Genomic DNA, 19,006 nt, shown 5'->3' with positions numbered 1-19,006 from the left:
GGAGTTGTTCCTTCCCCCCCCCCCCCCCCCCAACCAGCTCTGTACTGTCCTCACCTCTGGGGGTGCGCTCTTCAATTGCTGCCTGTGGGCAGGAAGAAGCAGCACCGCGGTATGGTCGGATTTACCGAAGTGAGGGTGAGGGATAGAGCAATAGGGATTCTTGATGGTAGTGTAGCAGTGGTCTAGGGTGTTTGGTCCTCTGGTGCAGCAGGAGACATGGTGGTGGAAGTTAGGGAGTGATTTCTTTAGGTTTGCCTTATTGAAGTCCCCAGCAATGGTGGTAAATGCCTTGGGGTAAGACGCCTGGTGATTGTTGACCATGGTGTGCAGCTCCTCCAGTGCCAGATGGACGTCTCCCTGGAGTGGGATGTAGACCGCGGTCAGAATGATGGAGGTGAATTCCCTTGGGAGGTAGAAGGGACGGCATTTCACCGCCAGATGTTCGAGGTGTGGAGAGCAGGAGTTGGACAGGACTGCCACGTCTGAGCACCACCCAGAGTTGACCATGAGGCAGGCGCCCCCAGTGTGGGATGACTACATGATATGGTTGTAGAAACAAGATCTCTCTTGGACCACTTTCTGGCCCACAGCCATTTATGTTTTCTCAACACTTGTCTGCGTCACCACCTCAGTCTGAAGAACGGTCTCGAACTGAAACGTCACCTATCCGTGTTCTCCAGAGGTGCTGCCTGACTTACTGAATTCCCTCAAGCTCTTTGTCCTTTTCTAGTTCACATGGTTCTTTCACTTTATAGTTACCATCCACGGTTATAGAAAGGCCGGAACCTGAATTTATCTAAACAGAGTAGTCTACGGCAGGAAAATGCCCAACCACTACCCTGATCCGATGTTCTGTGTTTTTGGAGCCCATTACACTGCAGATTCCTGAAATTAGTGAACAGACGATCAAATATTTAATGCACCAGAAACAGCAAGGAAATAAAGACAAAATTGCTTTGCATCTCAGAACTGTTTATTTCGCTAAGCATTTTTATGTGAAAACATTTGGCAGATCTTTAGTTTAGTTTAGAGATACAGTGCGGAAATAGGCCCCTTGGCCCGCTGAGTCCACGCCGACCAGCGATCCCTGTACACTAGCACCATCCTACACACGAGGGACAATTTACAATCTTTACCCAAGCCAATTAAACTACAAACCTGTACATCTTTGGAGTGTGGGAGGAAACCAGAGCACCCAGGAAAAACCCACGCAGTCATGGGAGAACTTACAAACTCCATACAGACAGCACCCGTAGTCAGGATCGACACTAAATGCTGCCTTCTATTGCCCTAAAGTTGCTGTTTCCTGCCCCCGAGGCATTCTGCTTGTTCCATTATGGTGCACGGCCCCCGGTCTTTCTCCAGAAGCCTGGCTCCCAGCATTCCAATGTAGCCCAGGCACCATCTTAGTGCAGACACATGGCAGCACTCCAGGAACTATGGGCTCCTGGTGCTCACATCTCTAATATTCACATTACGCACAGGGTACGTAAAATTAATAAAATTAAAAATAATCCCGCAATGTTTTTACATTCATAAAACTGAAAGGGCACAGCCAAACATTACAAATCAAGTAAAATCATACAATACAATACAATACAATACATTTATTTGTCATTTGGACCCCGTTGAGGTCCAAACAAAATGCCTGTTAAGGTCTTTCCCCTGCACGGGAGACCCGACCTTTTCTTTGTCGGGTCTCCGTTGTCGTTGGGGCTGCAACGTGGAGCGGCCTCCAACAGGAATGACCTGGGGCTCCAGTCGCGGAGCTGCGGATCTACTCACCAACACGGAGCTGGCCGAGTCCGGAGCGGGTGTAGCTGTGGTGGAGCGCTGCCGACACCCGGAGATTCGGAAGCTCCTACCGCAGGTCTGTGGCCAGTAATACCGGGAGCCCGCGGGTCCCTGGTGGGAGACCGCTTTTCGGGGCTTCCGCAACGGCGACTTCTCCCGCCCGAGTTGCGGGGTTGAAGAGCACCTGGAGCGGGGCCTACATCACCGCCCCGCGCGGCTTGGAATGGCCGCGGGACTTTGTGAGCGCCCGCCGGGGGCTCCAACACCAAGAGCCCGCCGGGGCTCCAACACCGAGACCCGGTGCGTGGCCTTGCATCACCCGGCGTGGCTTTAATGGCTGCGGGACATTTAACATCGCCCGCCGGGGGCTTTGACTCTGTCTTTGACTCTGACATGGGGGGGAGAGTGGAGTGCAGGGGAGAGATATGGTTTTTTTTGCCTACCTTCACAGCGAGGAGAAGATGCGCTGTGAAGGATGTTTGTGTAAATTGTGTTGGGTCTTGGGTCTTTTTTGTTTTGTATGTATGGCTGCAGAAACGGCATTTCGTTTGGACCTCAACGGGGTCCAAATGACAAATAAATGTATTGTATTGTAAGTAAAATCATTGAAACTCATATTAAAAATTATTACAACTTGTATATAGAATAGGGTGGCACAGTGGTTCAGCTGCTGCCTCAAAGCGCCAAATACCTGGGTGCAATCCAAGACTCAGGTGGTTTTGCTCCAGTTTCCTCCCACATCCCTAAGACACGTGCGGGTTTATAGGTAAGACGTGCGGGTTTTAGGCCAGAACGTGGCCGGGGAACCATAGTGGTGTCCGGCTGATGTAAATTGCCCCGAGTGTATGGAGAGTGGATGCAAAAGTAGGATGACATAGGAGAGTGTGAACTAGATGGAGGCGGGTTTTTATGGTGCATTTCTAAAGTAAAACAGAATAGACCCACAATGTCCATGCCGAATACAATATCCAATTAAACTAATGCCTTATGCCCCATTTATCCCTCCACATTTATGTGCCTATCTAAAAGTGTTTTAAACGCTCCTATTGCATCTGCTTCCACCACCAACCACCACTCCAGGCAATGTGTTCCAAGTATCTACCACTGTGTGTGTATAAAAATTAAAAACTTGCCCTGCACATCTCCTTTAAACTCTGCTCCTCCCTGACCTGGTATCTAGGCTGCCTAGCCGTTTACATTTCCACCCTGGGACTGACTGCCCATACTTGTAAATTATCTATAACTTACGGAAGTGAAAGGCCTGGATAGAGTGAAAGCGGAGCTGATGTTTCCACTCGTGGGAGAGTCTAGGACCAGAGGCTATAGCCTCAGAATAAAAGTAGATGAGGAGGAATTTCTTAAGTGAGAAGGTGGTGAATCTGTGGAATGTACTGTGGAATCTGTGGAATGTACTTGGCCTCTTACAGATGGCTGTAAGAGGCCAAGGCATTGGATCATTTTAAAGCGGAGATTGACAGATTTGTGATCAGTATGGGTGTCAGGGGTTCTGGGGAGAAGGAAGAAGGATAGGGTTGAGAGGGAAAGACATGATTGAATGGTGGAGTAGACTTGATGGGGTGAATGGCCTAATTCTGCTCCTAGAAGGTAGGAATATCCCACTGTATCCCTCTAACAGCTCCTAGAAGGTAGGAATATCCCTATTGTCTGCCACTTCACCAATCTCTGCATCATTCCCCTAGCAATCTACGCCTGCATTGGTGTGAAGAGAGACGGCTGACTTTGCACCATGTTACTTAATCACGGCTCAGGGGCATATTCTCCAGCTCAGGAACCGATACATCTCCAACAAATCATACTGTCCCATCAGACTCCACGAGTTGTCTGCCGGAGAAGCACTGGGGAAGGAGGCAACAGAAGGACAGCAGGCGCTTCTTCTGATTTAGACCAACTTTAGTGCTGAAGCGCAGGACTTACCCTTTTCTTACCTCCAGTTCCCTCCCCTCCACATTAATTCAGGACACAAGAAGGGTCCCTACCCGAAATGTCACCCATCCTTTTTCTGGTGTCAGTGTTGTTATGGCGAGAAGGCAGGAGAATGGGGTTAGGAGGGAGAGATAGATCAGCCATGATTGAATGGCGGAGTAGACCTGATGGGCCAAATGGCGTAAATCTGCTCCTATCACTTCCAAATGTTTTCTCCAGAGATGCTGCCTGACCCGCTGAGTTCCTCCAACATTTTTTGTCTATCTTCACTGTAAATCCAGCAGCTGCAGTTCCTTCCTGCACTTACAAGGGATACCTAGGCTAAGTCCCGGCATTACACGTCTATTGGGGATGAGGACTCACCCAGTTATTGATCTTTCACCAATTCAATTCCAGTCTTCTAGATGATGGACACACACTGATTCATTGTCTCTGAACATTATACCACTGTGTAAATCAAGGGCTGACATAGACTGAGTATAGGGGTATACATAGGCCATTCGGCCCTTCAAGCCAGCACCACCATTCAATGTGATCATGGCTGATCATCGAAAATCAGTACCCCGTTCCTGCTTTCTCCCAAGTTCAAGTGAGTTTATTGTCATGTGTCCCTGATAGGACAATGAAATTCTTGCTTTGCATAGTATTATTATGCATTACATGAACAGTATCCCTTGATTCCGTTAGCCCTAAGAGCTATATCTAACTCTCTTGAAAACATCTGGTGAATTATAGTAGAGTATAGAGTTGAGCTTCAAAGCCTACTTTGAAACAAATTAAAAAAGCCTAATGCTTTGAGACTTGAGCAATACAATTATTGTACAACTTAATCTTGTAATAAAAGCACTCACTTGTATTATGCACAGTAAAAATTTAAATCAAACTATTAATTTCTCTATAGAAATGTTGCTCATCATTTTATTCAAGAACATCCTTGGGCAAATTTATTATAAATTGAAACAAATTGACTTTGATCTAAAATGCAACATTCAATCTAATACAAATGAATGAGCTTTGTTATGCAAAGATGCTCAAAAGGGTGAAGGGAATGCAAAATAGTATTATTATGCATTACATGAACAGTCAATTCCTCCCTTGCAGGTGTTAACACAAAAGAACTTTAAGCAAATTCAAATTGGCAACCAAACCTGAATTGAGACACTTGGTAGCAAAACAAGTCCAAAAAGGTATAAAGGAGGAAGAATTAGTTCTCATTTACCAGGTGGAAAATTAGGTCAAAGGGCCCAAGATTGTTGCACCCTGAAGCTGAGGCTTTATAAGTTTTGTTTAGTTTTTTTAGTTTAGTTTAGAGATACAGCGCAGAAACAGGCCCTTCAGCTCACCGAGTCTGCACCGACCAGCGTTCCCCACACATTAACACTACCCTGCACACACTAAGAACAATTTACACTTATACCGACCCAATTAACCTACAAACCTGTACGTCTTTGGAATGTGGGAGGAAACCGAAGATCACGGAGAAAACCCAAGCAGTCACGGGGAGAACGAACAAACTCCGTAAAGACAGCACCAGTAGTTGGGATCAAATCCAGGTCTCTGGCGCCGCAACTGCTGTAAGGCAGCAACTCTACCGCTGTGTCACCGTTCCGCCCTTATAAGGTGCTGGTGAGACCTCATTTGGAGTATTGTGTGCAGTTTTGGGCCCCACATCTGAGGAAAGGTGTGCTGACATTGGAGGGTCCAGAGGAGATTTGCGAGAATGATCCCAGGAATGAGTGAGTTAACATATGATGAGCGTTTGACAGCACTGGGCCTCTACTCGCTGGAGTTTAGATAGATATGGGGGGACCTCATTGAAACTTACTGCATTGTGAAAGGCCTGGAGACAGTGATTGTGGAGAGGATGTTTCCATTAGTGGGAGAGTCTAGGACCAGAGGCCATAGCCTCAGAATAAAAGGATGCTCCTTTACGAAGGAGATGGCGGAATTTCTTTAATCAGAGTGTGGGGACTCTGCGGAATTCATTGTCATCTGATGTAGGCCAAGTCAATGGATATTTTAAACACAGAGATAGATAGATTCTTGGTTAGTACGAGTGTCAGGGGTTATGGGTGAAGGCAGAAGAATGGGGTTAAGAGGGAGAGATAGATCAGCCATGATTGAATGGCGGAGTATATTTGATGGGTCGAATAGACTAATTCTGCTCCTATCACTTATGAACCTCCAAAACCCCCCATTTTCACACGAGTAATAGATAGATGTTCATATTGGCAAAGATCAATATTTTAGATTTTTAGATTTTTGCTCAGCTGCCTAATAGAGAACATTGTGAGTGAAAACAAAGGCCCCAGCACCCATTTTAGTCCCACTTGGTGAAACTGGCTACAAACAGGCAGACCTCAAGAAGTCTGGTGTCTTTCACTCAAGATTCTAAAGGGATTGCTGCAGGTGAAACAATGCAGTGCTACAAAAAGATAAATTTAATACTTTTTAAAAACAAGTTATTATTACGAGCACTTGCAGCTCGCACAAAATGAGACCAAAGGATAACTCTGGCACTGCCCCATGCTTCCTATTTGGGTTGTGCTGCTTTTCTGGACCCGAAATGTGCTCTCACCAATTTCCACAATCTTCTTGTACATCTCGATCTCCTTTTACAGGGGCTCCCCAGGATACAACTGACCAGGCGTAAGCAAATCCAACATCTACACAAATTCTGCATTCAATTGTCAAAGCATATTTCATGCATAACAATGACAAGATAGACAAGACAATAATAACTTTTGCATGTTCGCGTGACAGTGTGGGTTTACGCCCACATCCCAAAGACGTGCAGGTTTGTAAATTAATTGGGTTCTGTAAATAGCCCCTGCAGTGTAGGGAATGGTTGCAAAAATGGGATAACACCGGACTAGTGTGAACTGGTGATTGATGGTCAGCATGCTGGGCCAAAGGACGTGTTTCTACACTGCATCTCTAAACGAAGCAAATTTAACGTCCCACTTAAAAGTGAAGTTGTCGAGTCATCGCACAAGGAAATTATAAAAAAGTACAAATTTAGATTGTCAGCAGATCAAAAGCTTGATATTTTCTTGTCTGTTGCACATGAAAGATTCAGATGACAATAATTGCTTATCGCAATTCTCTGAAACTTATCCAGATGCCCCCAAACAGCACACACACACATTCACTGCTTTACCTGAACATCTCATCTCCCAATGTAATTATATGTCCATCTGGCAGGGTATAATGCAGCACTCTGACATGTTCTGGGCTGCCCAGCTCAGCTTCATAATCTCCAGCAACATAACAGTGCTTCTCCTTAATATCTCGGACAATTTCCCACTCTGCCGTGCTGTTAAACGAATAGCCTCTTTCCTTCAATAGCTGCAAAATTTAAAAAAAGTTAATATTAAAAAAATGAAATTGAAACAGGCAATCATTGATCACCCGTTCGCACTAGTTCTGTTGCCCCACTTTCTCATCCACTCCTCATGCATTAGAAGAATTTATAGAAGCCAATTAACATACAATGTCTATGCGTCATAAAGTCAAGGGATAGGAGTCGAATTGGACCATTCGGCCCATTGTCTACTCAGATTCAATCATGGCTGATCTATCTCTCCCTCCTAACCCCATTCTCCTGCCTTCTCCCCATAACCTTTGACACATGTACTAATCAAGAATCTATTTCTGCCTTACAAATATCCACTGACTTGGCCTCCACAGCCTTCTGTGGCAAAGAATTCCACAGATTCACCACCCTCTGACAAAATAAATTTCTCCTCATCTCTTTCCTAAAAGAATGTCCTTTAATTCTGAGGCTATGACCTCCAGTCCTAGACTCTCCCACTAGTGGAAACATCCTCTCCACATCCACCCTATCCAAGTCTTTCACTATTCTGTATGTTTCAATGAGGTCCCCACTGATTCTTCTAAACTCCAGTGAGTACAGGCCCTGCTCATCATAGGTTAACCTACTCATTCCTGGGATCATTCTTGTAAACCTCCTCTGGACCCTATCCAGAGCCAGCACATCCTTCCTCAGATATGGTGCCCAAAATTTCTCACAATATTCCAAATGCGGCCTCACCAGCACCTTTAGAGCGTCAACATCACATCCCTGATATGGGAGGAAGCCAGAGCGCCCGGAGGAAACCCATGCAGTCATAGGGAGTATGTGCAAACTCCACATTAACAGCACCAGAGGTCAGCAGCTCTATCGCTTCACCATTCAGCAATCAGAATGTCAGGCAGCATCGATGGAGCATGAAACAGTCAGCATTTTGATTCTATGATCCTTCAGACCACGTGCCAGTTGCTGCATAACCTGCTAAGTTCTTCCAGCAGTTTAAAAAAAATTAGAAAATATTTCTGCTCACAAAAACGTTTTTTGCTAAATTCCGTTTCATTTCATCAGTCTGAGGAAGGGTTCTGACCAGAAACATCACCTATCCATGTTTTCCAGAGATGCTGCCCGACCCGCTGAGTCACTCTGAGATCTGTCCATTTTCGTAAATCAGCATCTGGAGTTCTTTGTTTCTCCATCTCATGGCTCCATTTTCATTCACTCCTGATGCACAGGTGTTTGTATGTTCGAGTTTGTATGGGTCTGTAGAGAGTTGTGTGTTCTCCCCGTGGCCGCGTGGGTATTCTCCGGGTGCTCTGGTCCCCCACACCCCAAAGACGTACAGGTTTGTAGATTATTTGGCTTCTGTCAATTGTCCCTACTTTACAGGATAATGCTAGTGTACAGGGTGATCGCTGGTCAGAGTGGACTCAGTGGGTCGAAATGCCTGTTTACACAGAAGGCAATGGAGGCCAATTCACTTGTTTTCAAGAGAGTTAGATATAGCTCTTAGGGCTAACGGAATCAAAGGATATGGGGAGAAAGCAGGAACGGGGTACTGATTTTTGATGCTCAACCATGATCATATTGAATGGCGGTGCTAGCTCGAAGGACCTACTCCTGCACCTATTTTCTATGTTTCCATGCTGTATCCCTAAAGTCTAGAGGTGTAAATAGGTGTAAACAGGCCCTTCTGCCCAACGTACCCACACTGAAGAACATGTCCCAGCTACAGTAGTCCCACCTGCCTCTGTTTGGTCCATATCACCTTCAAACCTGTCCTATCCAGGTACCTGTCTATCTGTTTGTTAAATGTTGGGATAGACCCTGCCTCAACTACCTCCTCTAACAGCTCGTTCCATACACCCACCACCCTGGGTGTGAAAAGGTTACCCCTCAGATTCCTATTAAATCTTTTCCCCTTCACCTTGAACCTATGTCTTCTGATCCTCGATTCACCTACTCTGGGCAAGAGACTCTGTGCATCCACCCAATCTATTCCTCTCATGATTTTCTTCATCTTCAGGGTAGATTTTAGAGATACTGTGCCAAAACAGGCCTTTTCATCCACCGAGTCCGCGCAGACCAGCGATCACCCCGAATACTGGCACTATCCTACACACGAGGGACAATTTTTACAACTTACAGAAGCCAATTAACCTACCAACTCTTTTTGGTGTGTGAGGGGAAACCGGAACAAATCCACGTGGTCACAGGGAGAACGTACAAACTCCGTACAGACTGCATCCGTAGTCAGGGTCGAACCTGGGTCTCTGGCGCTGTAAGACAGCAACTCTACTGCTGTGCCATCCCACATAGCGCCAAACATTTTCCCATTCACAACTTTACAAAACAACTGCATAATAACAATGCCTTCTAAATGTAACAATTGATTGCCTGTGATTTAATTTCGGAATGAATGATAATTTATCACATGTGACATGTCACAGTGAAATTCTTTCTTTTGCATACAAACCCACAAATTTTGCAAAGAGTTGCCACGAATAGGGCACCGACAAAGTTAAATAAGAAAAGGTCAGGAAATACTCAGCAGATCAGGCAGCAGCCGAGGAGTAGGAAACAGTTATGTTTCAGATCAATGACCATTTGACAGAATTAGCCTAAGCTGCTGAATTTTTCCAGCACACAGGCACTCCCCGACTTATGCAAGCGTTATGTTCCGCAAACCCTTACGCAAATCAGATTCATCTTAAAACTAGCTAAAAACAAAGAACCGCAGATGCTGGTTAATAGACAAAACATCACAAAGTGCTGGATGAAATCCGTGAGTCAGACAGTATCTCTGGAGAAAATTCTGTGATGACGTTACAGGTCATGACCCTTCTTCAGATTGATTCAATCTGCAGTTACTCCAGTGCTTTGTGCGGTTTCACCTTGAAACTAGGTGGTGATGGTGCTGGTCTGCACCAGCGAGCCTTTCTTCACCAACTGCCGCACCTTCCATTTGTCACAGTTGTGGATCGTATTGTCGCCCCTAGCTTGGCCCTTTGTCCAGGCCGCCACCACTGGAAGGACGTGCTTGGTCACCATGGGGCCCGCTCCCCTCTCACCAGCTTCCGCTTCTTCCTGCCAGCCGTCGTTGTGTCATCTTCGCCACTGCCCCCTCCACCACAATCGCCTTCTCCATTTGCTTTAATGACTCCAAGGGAGAAGGAGATGGCAGTGAGTGGGGGGGGAAATGCAGCAGAGTGGCCAGGGGCTACAACGTGAGCCGTAACAGCCGCGTCTACCGAATGGTGCTGCAGCTGGTGAAGAAGGGCTCTCTGGCTCACCTTGTGGATGATGTCGGAGCCTCGGCCGGGAGTTGCTCTCCTACTGCCTCCCTCGCCTTCCCAGTGTCTCTGGAAGAAAAGCGGGCCCAGGCTACGCTTTTATATCCATGAAGTGGATGGGAAGCCCTCACCATCCCAACACAGGTCATTCAGGAAACGAGACCGCCTATAGTGAATTGTGAAGCCGGAGCCCACGGCCATCAACCCCTGGGTCAGAGCCATGGAGACGCCAGGAGAGGACCCGGCTGCGTTAGTGGAGGGATCAGTGGGGCGGTCGATGATAGGAGTAGAATTAACCGACGAGCGACGGACGAGGACAGACATGTGGAAGCGAGGACGCCGCTGCCGGGGGAAAGAACAAAGGAGGACCCGGCATGAGGGGACCGCCGTTAGGGGGGGGGTGGAACAAAGTGACACCTGCCGCGGGAGTTCTTTGTAAATGCCGTATGTGGCGACTATTTGCATACCTTGGGTATGCAAATAATTTCACTGTGACTTGTTATATGTGACAATAAAGCATTCATTCATTCATTCAATTGTTTACGTAGGTGCATGTTTACGTAACTTGCCTATCCATGCAAGTCGGGGAGTGCCTGTATTTTGTTCTTACTATGCATGAAAGTAGTCGACTGCTGTGTGGAAATTTAAACTCAATTAATTTTATTTTTTTAATTGCAACATTCTTAATATGAATCTTAGGAAGGAACAAAGGAATCCTTTATCAGGATGCATCACAGCTTAGTTTGGGAACGGCTCCATCCAAGATCGCAAGAAATTGCAGCAAATTGTGGGCGCAGCCCAGACCATCACACAAACCAACCTCCCTTCCATTGACTCCATTTATACCTCACGCTGCCTCGGCAAGGCCAGCAGCATAATCAAGGACGAGTCGCACCCTGGCCACTCTCTCTTCTCCCCTCTCCCATTGGGCAAAAGGTATAGAAGTGTGAAAACGCACACCTCCAGATTCAGGGACAGTTTCTTCTCAGCTGTTATAAGACAACTGAGTCATCCTACCACGACCAGAGAGCAGTCCTGAACTACTAGCAACCTCATTGATGACCCTCGGACTATCCTTGATCGGACTTTGCTGGCTTTATCTTGCACTAAACATGCATCTATACACTGTAAATGGGTCGATTGTAATCATGTATTGTCTTTCTGGTTCGCACGCAACAAAAGCTTTTCACTCTACCTCGGTACACGTGACAGTAAACTAAACTGAAACTGAGGAAAGGGCTTTGTCCATTCCACTCTCACGCCTGTTCTGCTGTTCAGTCAAATCATGGCTACTGGCTGCACCTATTTTGCTTAGTTCTTGCTTGTTGCACTTGGGTGATAAACCTTCATAAGTCTTCATAAAATTCCCCCGCCCGTCGGATGACTGTGCTCATACCCAATCTGTTCATTATCACGTATAGCTCTTACCTACCTTTTTCAGATGCTCCGTGAGATCACGTCCAGCCAGATTTAAGCGTTGGATGGCGTGGGGGAGGCTGTAACCTTCATACACCGGCACAGTGTGTGTCACCCCATCTCCAGAGTCCAAGATTATACCTGTCATTTATGAAGCAGAGAATGTCTCAATCTTGCAGCAATACTTTTGAAAATTGTAGTAATTGAGTCTGATGAAGGGTCCCGACCCAAAACGTCACCCATCCTTTTTCTCCACATGCTGCCTGTCCCACTGAGTTCCTCCAACATTTTGCGTCTATCTTTGGTATAAACCAGCATCTTCAAGCAGTTACTTTATAACATTTGCTATTTCTCTGCAACGGTTTATTTACTCGTTATTACACTGGGACTCGGTGTATTTACGCTATTACACTTTATTACACTATTACACTGCATGGAAACAGGACCTTTGTCCCAACTAGTCCATTCCGATCAAGAAGCCCCATCTAAGTAGCGTTTGGCCCCTAAACCTCTATGTACTGCGTTTACATATCTTCAGACTCCAGGGTCTGAAGAAATGTTCCTATCTAAAACATCACCCATCCTTTTTCTCCTGAGATGCTGCCTGACCCGCTGAGTTACTCTAGCACTTTGTGTCCATCTTCGGTATAAACCAGCACGTGCAGTTTCTTTCTACACGTTTATATATTCTGTTGGGCTGCTGCAAGTAAGAATTTCATTGTTCTGTTATGGAACATATGACAATAAAATACTCTTGACTGGCGACAAGAAAAGGAGTAAGACATCCTATCTCCAAAATGCACAATGAGAGAAAGCACTCTGGAATACCTGTAGTTCGTCCGCTGGAATAAAGTGCTAAAACGGCTTGCATTGCAACATAGGAAAAAGGCACGTCAAAGGCTTCAAACATGATTTCAACCATTCGCTCCCGGTTCCTGTGCGGGTTCAGGGCTGCCTCGGTCATGAGGATTGGGTGTTCTTTTGGGTCAACATGCAGTTGTTGATAAAACGTGTGATGCCAGATCTGAAACAAACACACGATATTTTGAATCCTTCGTTTAAATTAATTAATATTCTTTAAATAAGCCGACAAGACGACCCCCTTTAAACACCATTTACACCTCACGCTGCCTCGGCAAGGCCAGCAGCATAATCAAGGATGAGTCGCACCCTGGCCACTCCCTCTTCTCCCCTCTCCCACCGGGCAAAAGGTATAAAAGTGTGAAAACACACACCTCCAGATTCAGTGACGGTTTCTTCCCAGCTGTTATCTGGCAACTGAATCATCCTACCAACAACTAGAGAGCAATCCTGAGCTAATATCTACCTCAATGGTGACCCTCGGACTATCTTTGGTCAGACTTTGCTGGCTTTACCTTGCACTAAACGTTATTCCCTTATCATGTATCTATACATTGTAAATGGCTCGATTGTAATCATGTATTATTTTTCCACTGACTGGTTAGCACACAACAAAAGCTTTTTACAGTACCTCAGTACACATGACAATAAACTAAACTGAACACTCGCCTATGAATTAAAATTGGGAGTTTAAGAACCACTGCAATTTTGGAAACTCTTTGTAGGCTGCTCACCTTATGCAGTAGTGAGCGACTGCTGCACTAATGAAAGCATTGTGTTCTGTGTGGTCTTTAGTTTAGTTTAGAGATACAGCATAGCAACAGGCCCTTCGGCCCAAAGAGTCAACGCCGACCATCGATCACCCGTTCACACTAGTTCTACGTTATCCCAATTTCTCGTCCACTCCCTGCACACTAAGGGCAATTTTTACAGAGGCCAATTAATCTACAAACCAGCACGTTTTAGGAGCGTGGGAGGAAACTGTAGCAACCCCATGCGGTCACAGGGAGAACGTGCAAACTGCACAGGCAGCACCCGAGGTCAGGATGGAACCCGGGTCTCTCGCACTGTGAGGCAGCAACTCTATCGCTGCGCCACCGTGGTGACTGAGCTGATAAATGAAGGTGTGGTTGAACATATCAATGACATTATTTAACAGAGTAGAGAACCCTCCCTGTGCTTGGCTGACGATTGAGGAAATTTGAAACATGCCAATTAGCTGGTGTACAGCACTATATAAGCAGAAAATTTCATTTGGGAAGCATTCTAGGATTGTTAGAATAGAATAGAATGCCTTTTATACAGACAAGGTTTGAACAAAATTTCATTCCTACAATCATGACATTACAAAAAAATCCAAGACACACACTTTACACTATTTACACAAACATCCATCACAGTGAATCTCCAACAGCACCTCACTGTGATGGAAGGCAAAAGTCTTGTCTCTTCCCTTTGTTCTTCTCCAACTGCAGCGTTGAGGCGACTGGGGCTCACGATGTTAAAGCCCTCGCCGGGCGATGTTAGGCACCGCGCCGAGTCATTTAAACCCCGCGATTCCGGCGGGAGAAGTTGCCGTTGCGGTGGCTCCAAAAAGCGGTCTCCCACCAGGGACCTGTGAGCTCCCGATGTTTCTGTCCACGGGGCCTGCGGCCGGAGCCTCCGAAGCTCCGAAGTCAGGTTGCAGCCGCGCACCACCACAGCTCTCCCTGCTCCGAAGTCGGCCAGCTCCGCGATGGCGAGTTCGCAGGCTCCGCGACTGGAGCCCTCAGGTTGGTTCCGGTTGGAGGCAGGCTCCACGATATTAGGCCCAACGACACCGGAGACTCGACAGGGAAAAAGTCGGGTCCCCGTACAGGGAAGAGATTAAACGGTCCCCGCCCCCCCCCCCCCCCCCCCACATATACACAGCTAAAAAATAATCAAAATTAGAACCAAAAACATACATCTAACAGTACAAAAATAAAAAGACAGACGGACTGCAGTCGAGCCGCTGCCGTTTGGATAAGGATAAGTTTGAGGAACACACACACACGCAATATGGAATGAGCTGCCAGAGGAGGTAGTTGAGGCAGGTACGACAACAACATTTAAAAGACACTAGGACGGGTGCATGGATAGGAGGCAACTGAATCATTCTACCACAACCAGAGAGCAGTGCTGAACTACTATCTATCTCTTAGGTGACCCTTGGACTATCCTTGATCGAACTTTACTGGCTTTACCTTGCACTAAACGTTATTCCCTTATCATGTATCTATACAATGTAAATGGATCGATTGTAATGTATTGTCCTTCTGCTGACTGGTTAGCAAACAACAAAAGCTTTTCACTGTACCTCGGCACACGTGACAAACTAACTAAACTAAACCTGGAGGGATATGGCCCAAACGGAGGCAGGTGTGGCTTAGATGGGGCACTTAGATTGACATGAATGAGTTGTGCTGAAGGGCCTGCATCCATACTGCATGACTATGGTGGGGGCGCTGCAATGGCGGCAGCCCTGTTAGTTTTTTCAACTTTTTATTTTTTTTAGTATGTTTTAAAGTATGTTTTTAATGTTTCTTTGTGTGTTTTGTGTGGGGGGTGGTGTGGGAGGGTGAGGGGGAAACCATTTCGGCCACCTCCTCCATGGAGAGGCAACTTTTTCCAGGTCGCCTCCCCCGTGGCCTAACAGCAAGGATCGGCGCGGCCTTTCCCGGAGACGCGCCCGGGGCTTCAGCGGCAGGCGCAGCGTGGACTCTCGGTGTGGAGCGGGCGAGCCCTCACTGGGGCTCGCTGGAGGGGAGCGCTCCGTTTCGCTGGCCCGGGGCAGCCGGCAGCCTGAAGCCGCGGTCTGCACAGCTCCAGCTGGCGCGGCGTCTACAGCCCGGGATCCCTCGTGGGGGACCCGGGGGGAGAAGAAGCCATCACTGCCGGCCCGCGGCCAACTTTTACCGCGGGCGCGGTGGCGACTTACCATCACCCCTGGAGGGGAGCTTCGACTGCCGGCCCTGCGGTCTGCGGTGCTTCTGGCTACGGCGCGGCGGGAACTTTAAACTTTAAATCTTCGACCGCCGGCCTGCACCAACTTAAAGCCACGGTCTCCGGTGGGGAAGAGCAGACTCTGGACTTACCTGGACTTGTACCTTGTCCTTTTACCATCTGGATGCCCGCAGCAACGGCTGCGGAGGGTTGAGGTCCCAACCATGGGGGAAAATGGAGGAGGACTGGCCAAATTTTGTGCCTTCCACCACAGTGATGAATGCTGTGGTGGATGTTTATGTTAAATTTTTATTGTGTTTTTGTGTGTGTTCTTTATAATTGTACCGCTCGCTGCTGACATATTCATTTCACTTGCACTTTATGTGCAATGTGACAAATAAACCGTATTGTATTGTATTGTACATTGACCTAACAATAATTAGAGGCTCACGATTATGATCCAAATTAACCTAGAAAGCACCTTGTAGGGAATCGTGGAGGTAACTGTGCTGCCAATAATATTGCCGTTCCTTTGTTTCGGGAGGCTGCTTTAGAGAGAGAAGATCCAAATGGAACAGTTTAACTGAACAGGGAGAGGTCCATTAAGGGACATGCTGTTCTATTGTGGACATGCAAAAGATGGCCGGTGCTGGAATCTGGAGCAACAAACAATCTAAAGAAGGGTCCCGTCCAGAAATGTCGCCTATCCAAGTCCTCCAGAGATGCTGCCTGACCCGCCGAGTTACTCCAGCACTTTGTGTTCTACGCAGGATTCCAGCACCTGCAGTTCCTTGTGTCAACAAACAATCTGCTGGAAAAATTCTCAACCTCGAAGCATTGAGTTCCTCCGGCAGATTGTTTGTGGTTTTATTGTTATAATAGCGAGCGGGTTATTATGATAGTAAAAATGGCTCAAAATTGCTCACGATGCTCCAATTACAGCCTGACCAGAGCCTTATACAGTCTCAGCATTACATCTCTGTTTTTGTATTCTAGCCTTGATGCTAACATTGCGTTTGCCTTCTTTACTACCCATTCGACTTGCAGATCCTGCACCTGCAATCCCAAGTCCCTTTACACCTCTGATTTCTGGATTCTCTCCCCATTTAGAAAATAGTCCACGCCTTTATTCCTACTACCAAAATGCATGAACACATTTTTGCTACACTATATTCCATCTGCCACTTCTCTGCCCACTCTCCCAACCTGTCAAAGTTCTTCGGCAGAGTCCCTGCTTACCCAGCACTACCCCTCCCTCCACCCATTTTTGTATCTGGAAACTTGGCCACAAAGACTTCAATTCCCTCATCCAAATCGTTAATATACAACGTGAAGAGTAACGGCCCCAGCACGGTCTCCTGCGGAACTCCACAAGTCACAGGCAGCTAAAAATGAAATGCCCCCTTTATTGCCATTCTTTGCCTTCTGCCATCCAGCCAACTTGCTATCCATGCTAATATTTGCCCTTTGTTACCGTGGGCTCTCATCTTCCTTAGCCTCACGTGTGGCACCTTATCAAAGGCTTTCTGAAAATCCAGGTAAAAAATGTCCACTGACTCTCCTTTGCCTGTCCTGCTATTTACTTCTTCAAAGTATTCCAGCAGATTCGTCAGACCAGATCTCCCCTTCAAAGGGCCCATTTCTACGCTGTAGAGTCAACTATTAGAGTCAATGAAGATTTTGATTTCTTCCACTTGGGAATAAAGACTTTTGCAAAACAAAAAGTACGAAATGACTACTTCCACATTACTTTTTTTTTTTTCTTTTTTTTAAAATTTTTTTTATATAAACACCTTTAATCTGTTGAATTTTCCCTATCTATTCATTGTTGGGTTAATGTAACTGACAATAGAACTCACCAAAAAGCCTGGATAGAGTGGATGTTTCCATTAGTGGGAGAGTCTAGGACCAGAGGTCATAGCCTCAGAGGAAAAAAAAGTCCCTTTAGCAAGGAGACGAGGAGGAATTTCTTTAGTCAGAAGGAGGTGAATCTGTGGAATTCTTAGCCCACTGTGGAGGTCATGTCAGTGGATATTTAAGGCAGAGATGGATAGATTCTTGATTAGTACGGGTGTCATGGGTTATGGGGAGAAGGCAGGAAAATGGGGTTGAGAGGGGTAGATAGATCAGCCATGATTGAACGACAGAATAGACTTGATGGGCCAAATGACCTAATTCTGCTCCTAGAACTTACGGACATTTTCCACGAGCCTTGACCCGAGAACGCTCGATAAGTTTTTACAAAAAGTATTCATCGTTCCAGCTTCAGCTCACAGCTAGTTTTATTGACAATAAAGTAATTAAACAAAGTGATAAAGCTTAGTTAATAAAAGTAACGATGTAGACTTTTTAATAAAATGTCTCACTGACTGACAATAAACGCTGACTTTGCTAATCAATGAATAACTTTATAAGCATAAAAAGGAGGAGAGTCTCGCCTCAATTCCAGATGATGAGCGAGAAAAAACACAACCAAATGTTAGCTTATAATATTCGATAAGAGGCTGACCGGAACTGCTGCAGTTAAGGTTTGTTCTTGGTCAACAACTTGCAAAGTTAGAACTGGGAGCACAGCTTAAAAACGCAATACCTTTTCCACGGGTAGCCACAGATGCACAACTCAGGAGTTATTAGAGCAGTATAAAACTTATCAAGTATTAACCAAATGTACCTCGTCAGCGACCCCCAACGTCAGGAGTTCAACAAAGACGCAGAATGTATTTCTGAAGTTTGGATTATCCTCTGCTATGTTAACTCTTTAGTCCAAGACATAGAAGCATAGAAGTGAGGTCTTTCAAACTATCAGCACTCGCAAAACCTTTCGATCGTGCAGTTAAATGAGTTGGAATGTGTACAGAGGGACTGATTAACTATCATTTAAAAGTCCCTGGAATTAATTGTAAACCTCAATTTTGTATAGAGTCATGGTATCATACAGCTTGGTAACAGGCCCTTCGGCCCAACCCAAACATGACAACCAAAATGCCCCATCTACTCTATCATTACACTTGGCCTGGATTCAGCCCATATCCCTCTCAACCAATGCTATCCATGCACCTGATTTTTTAAAAACATTGTAATGGTACCTGCCTCAACTACCTCCTCTGGCAGCTCATTCCATACACCCGCCACCCTCTGCGTAAAAACGCTGCCCCTCAGGTTCCTTGCATTGCATTTCCCCATTGCCAAAGCCACTAAATGTCACAAGGTTAATAGTCTGATAGCAACCTCAGCTCTTATTCCTAAATGTATGCATTTGGTGGCAATTTCACTGTGAATACATCATCACAGCCAAATTATTTTCCAAAGTACCAGCCATTTCTCTTGGTACATTTCAGGTCACATATTTGATGGATATTCTCAAGCTAGAAGTTGCAGGAAAATTTGACAAGGATGTCGCCTGGACTGGAGAGCTCGAGTTAAA

At 46.1% G+C, this 19,006-nt stretch overlaps 1 protein-coding gene across 3 annotated transcripts in view; it reads right to left on the bottom strand.

Moving 5' to 3' along the window:
* LOC116973120 overlaps positions 1-19,006 on the bottom strand; it is a 79,302-nt gene that overhangs the window by 6,992 nt on the left and 53,304 nt on the right. For all 3 annotated transcript variants that reach the window (XM_033020833.1, XM_033020836.1, XM_033020834.1), the window contains exons 19-21: positions 12,586-12,781; positions 11,774-11,898; positions 6,899-7,086 (exon numbers count right to left, since the gene is read on the bottom strand). In XM_033020833.1, the coding sequence (XP_032876724.1) occupies positions 6,899-7,086; positions 11,774-11,898; positions 12,586-12,781 (509 nt within the window). The remainder of the gene's footprint in view (positions 1-6,898; positions 7,087-11,773; positions 11,899-12,585; positions 12,782-19,006) is intronic.

This window comes from Amblyraja radiata, chromosome 5, assembly GCF_010909765.2.
Source record: "Amblyraja radiata isolate CabotCenter1 chromosome 5, sAmbRad1.1.pri, whole genome shotgun sequence".
NCBI classification, from domain to species: Eukaryota; Metazoa; Chordata; class Chondrichthyes; order Rajiformes; family Rajidae; genus Amblyraja; species Amblyraja radiata.
Note: the sequence above shows the minus strand (reverse complement) of the source record. Positions and strands in the feature narration are given on the sequence as shown.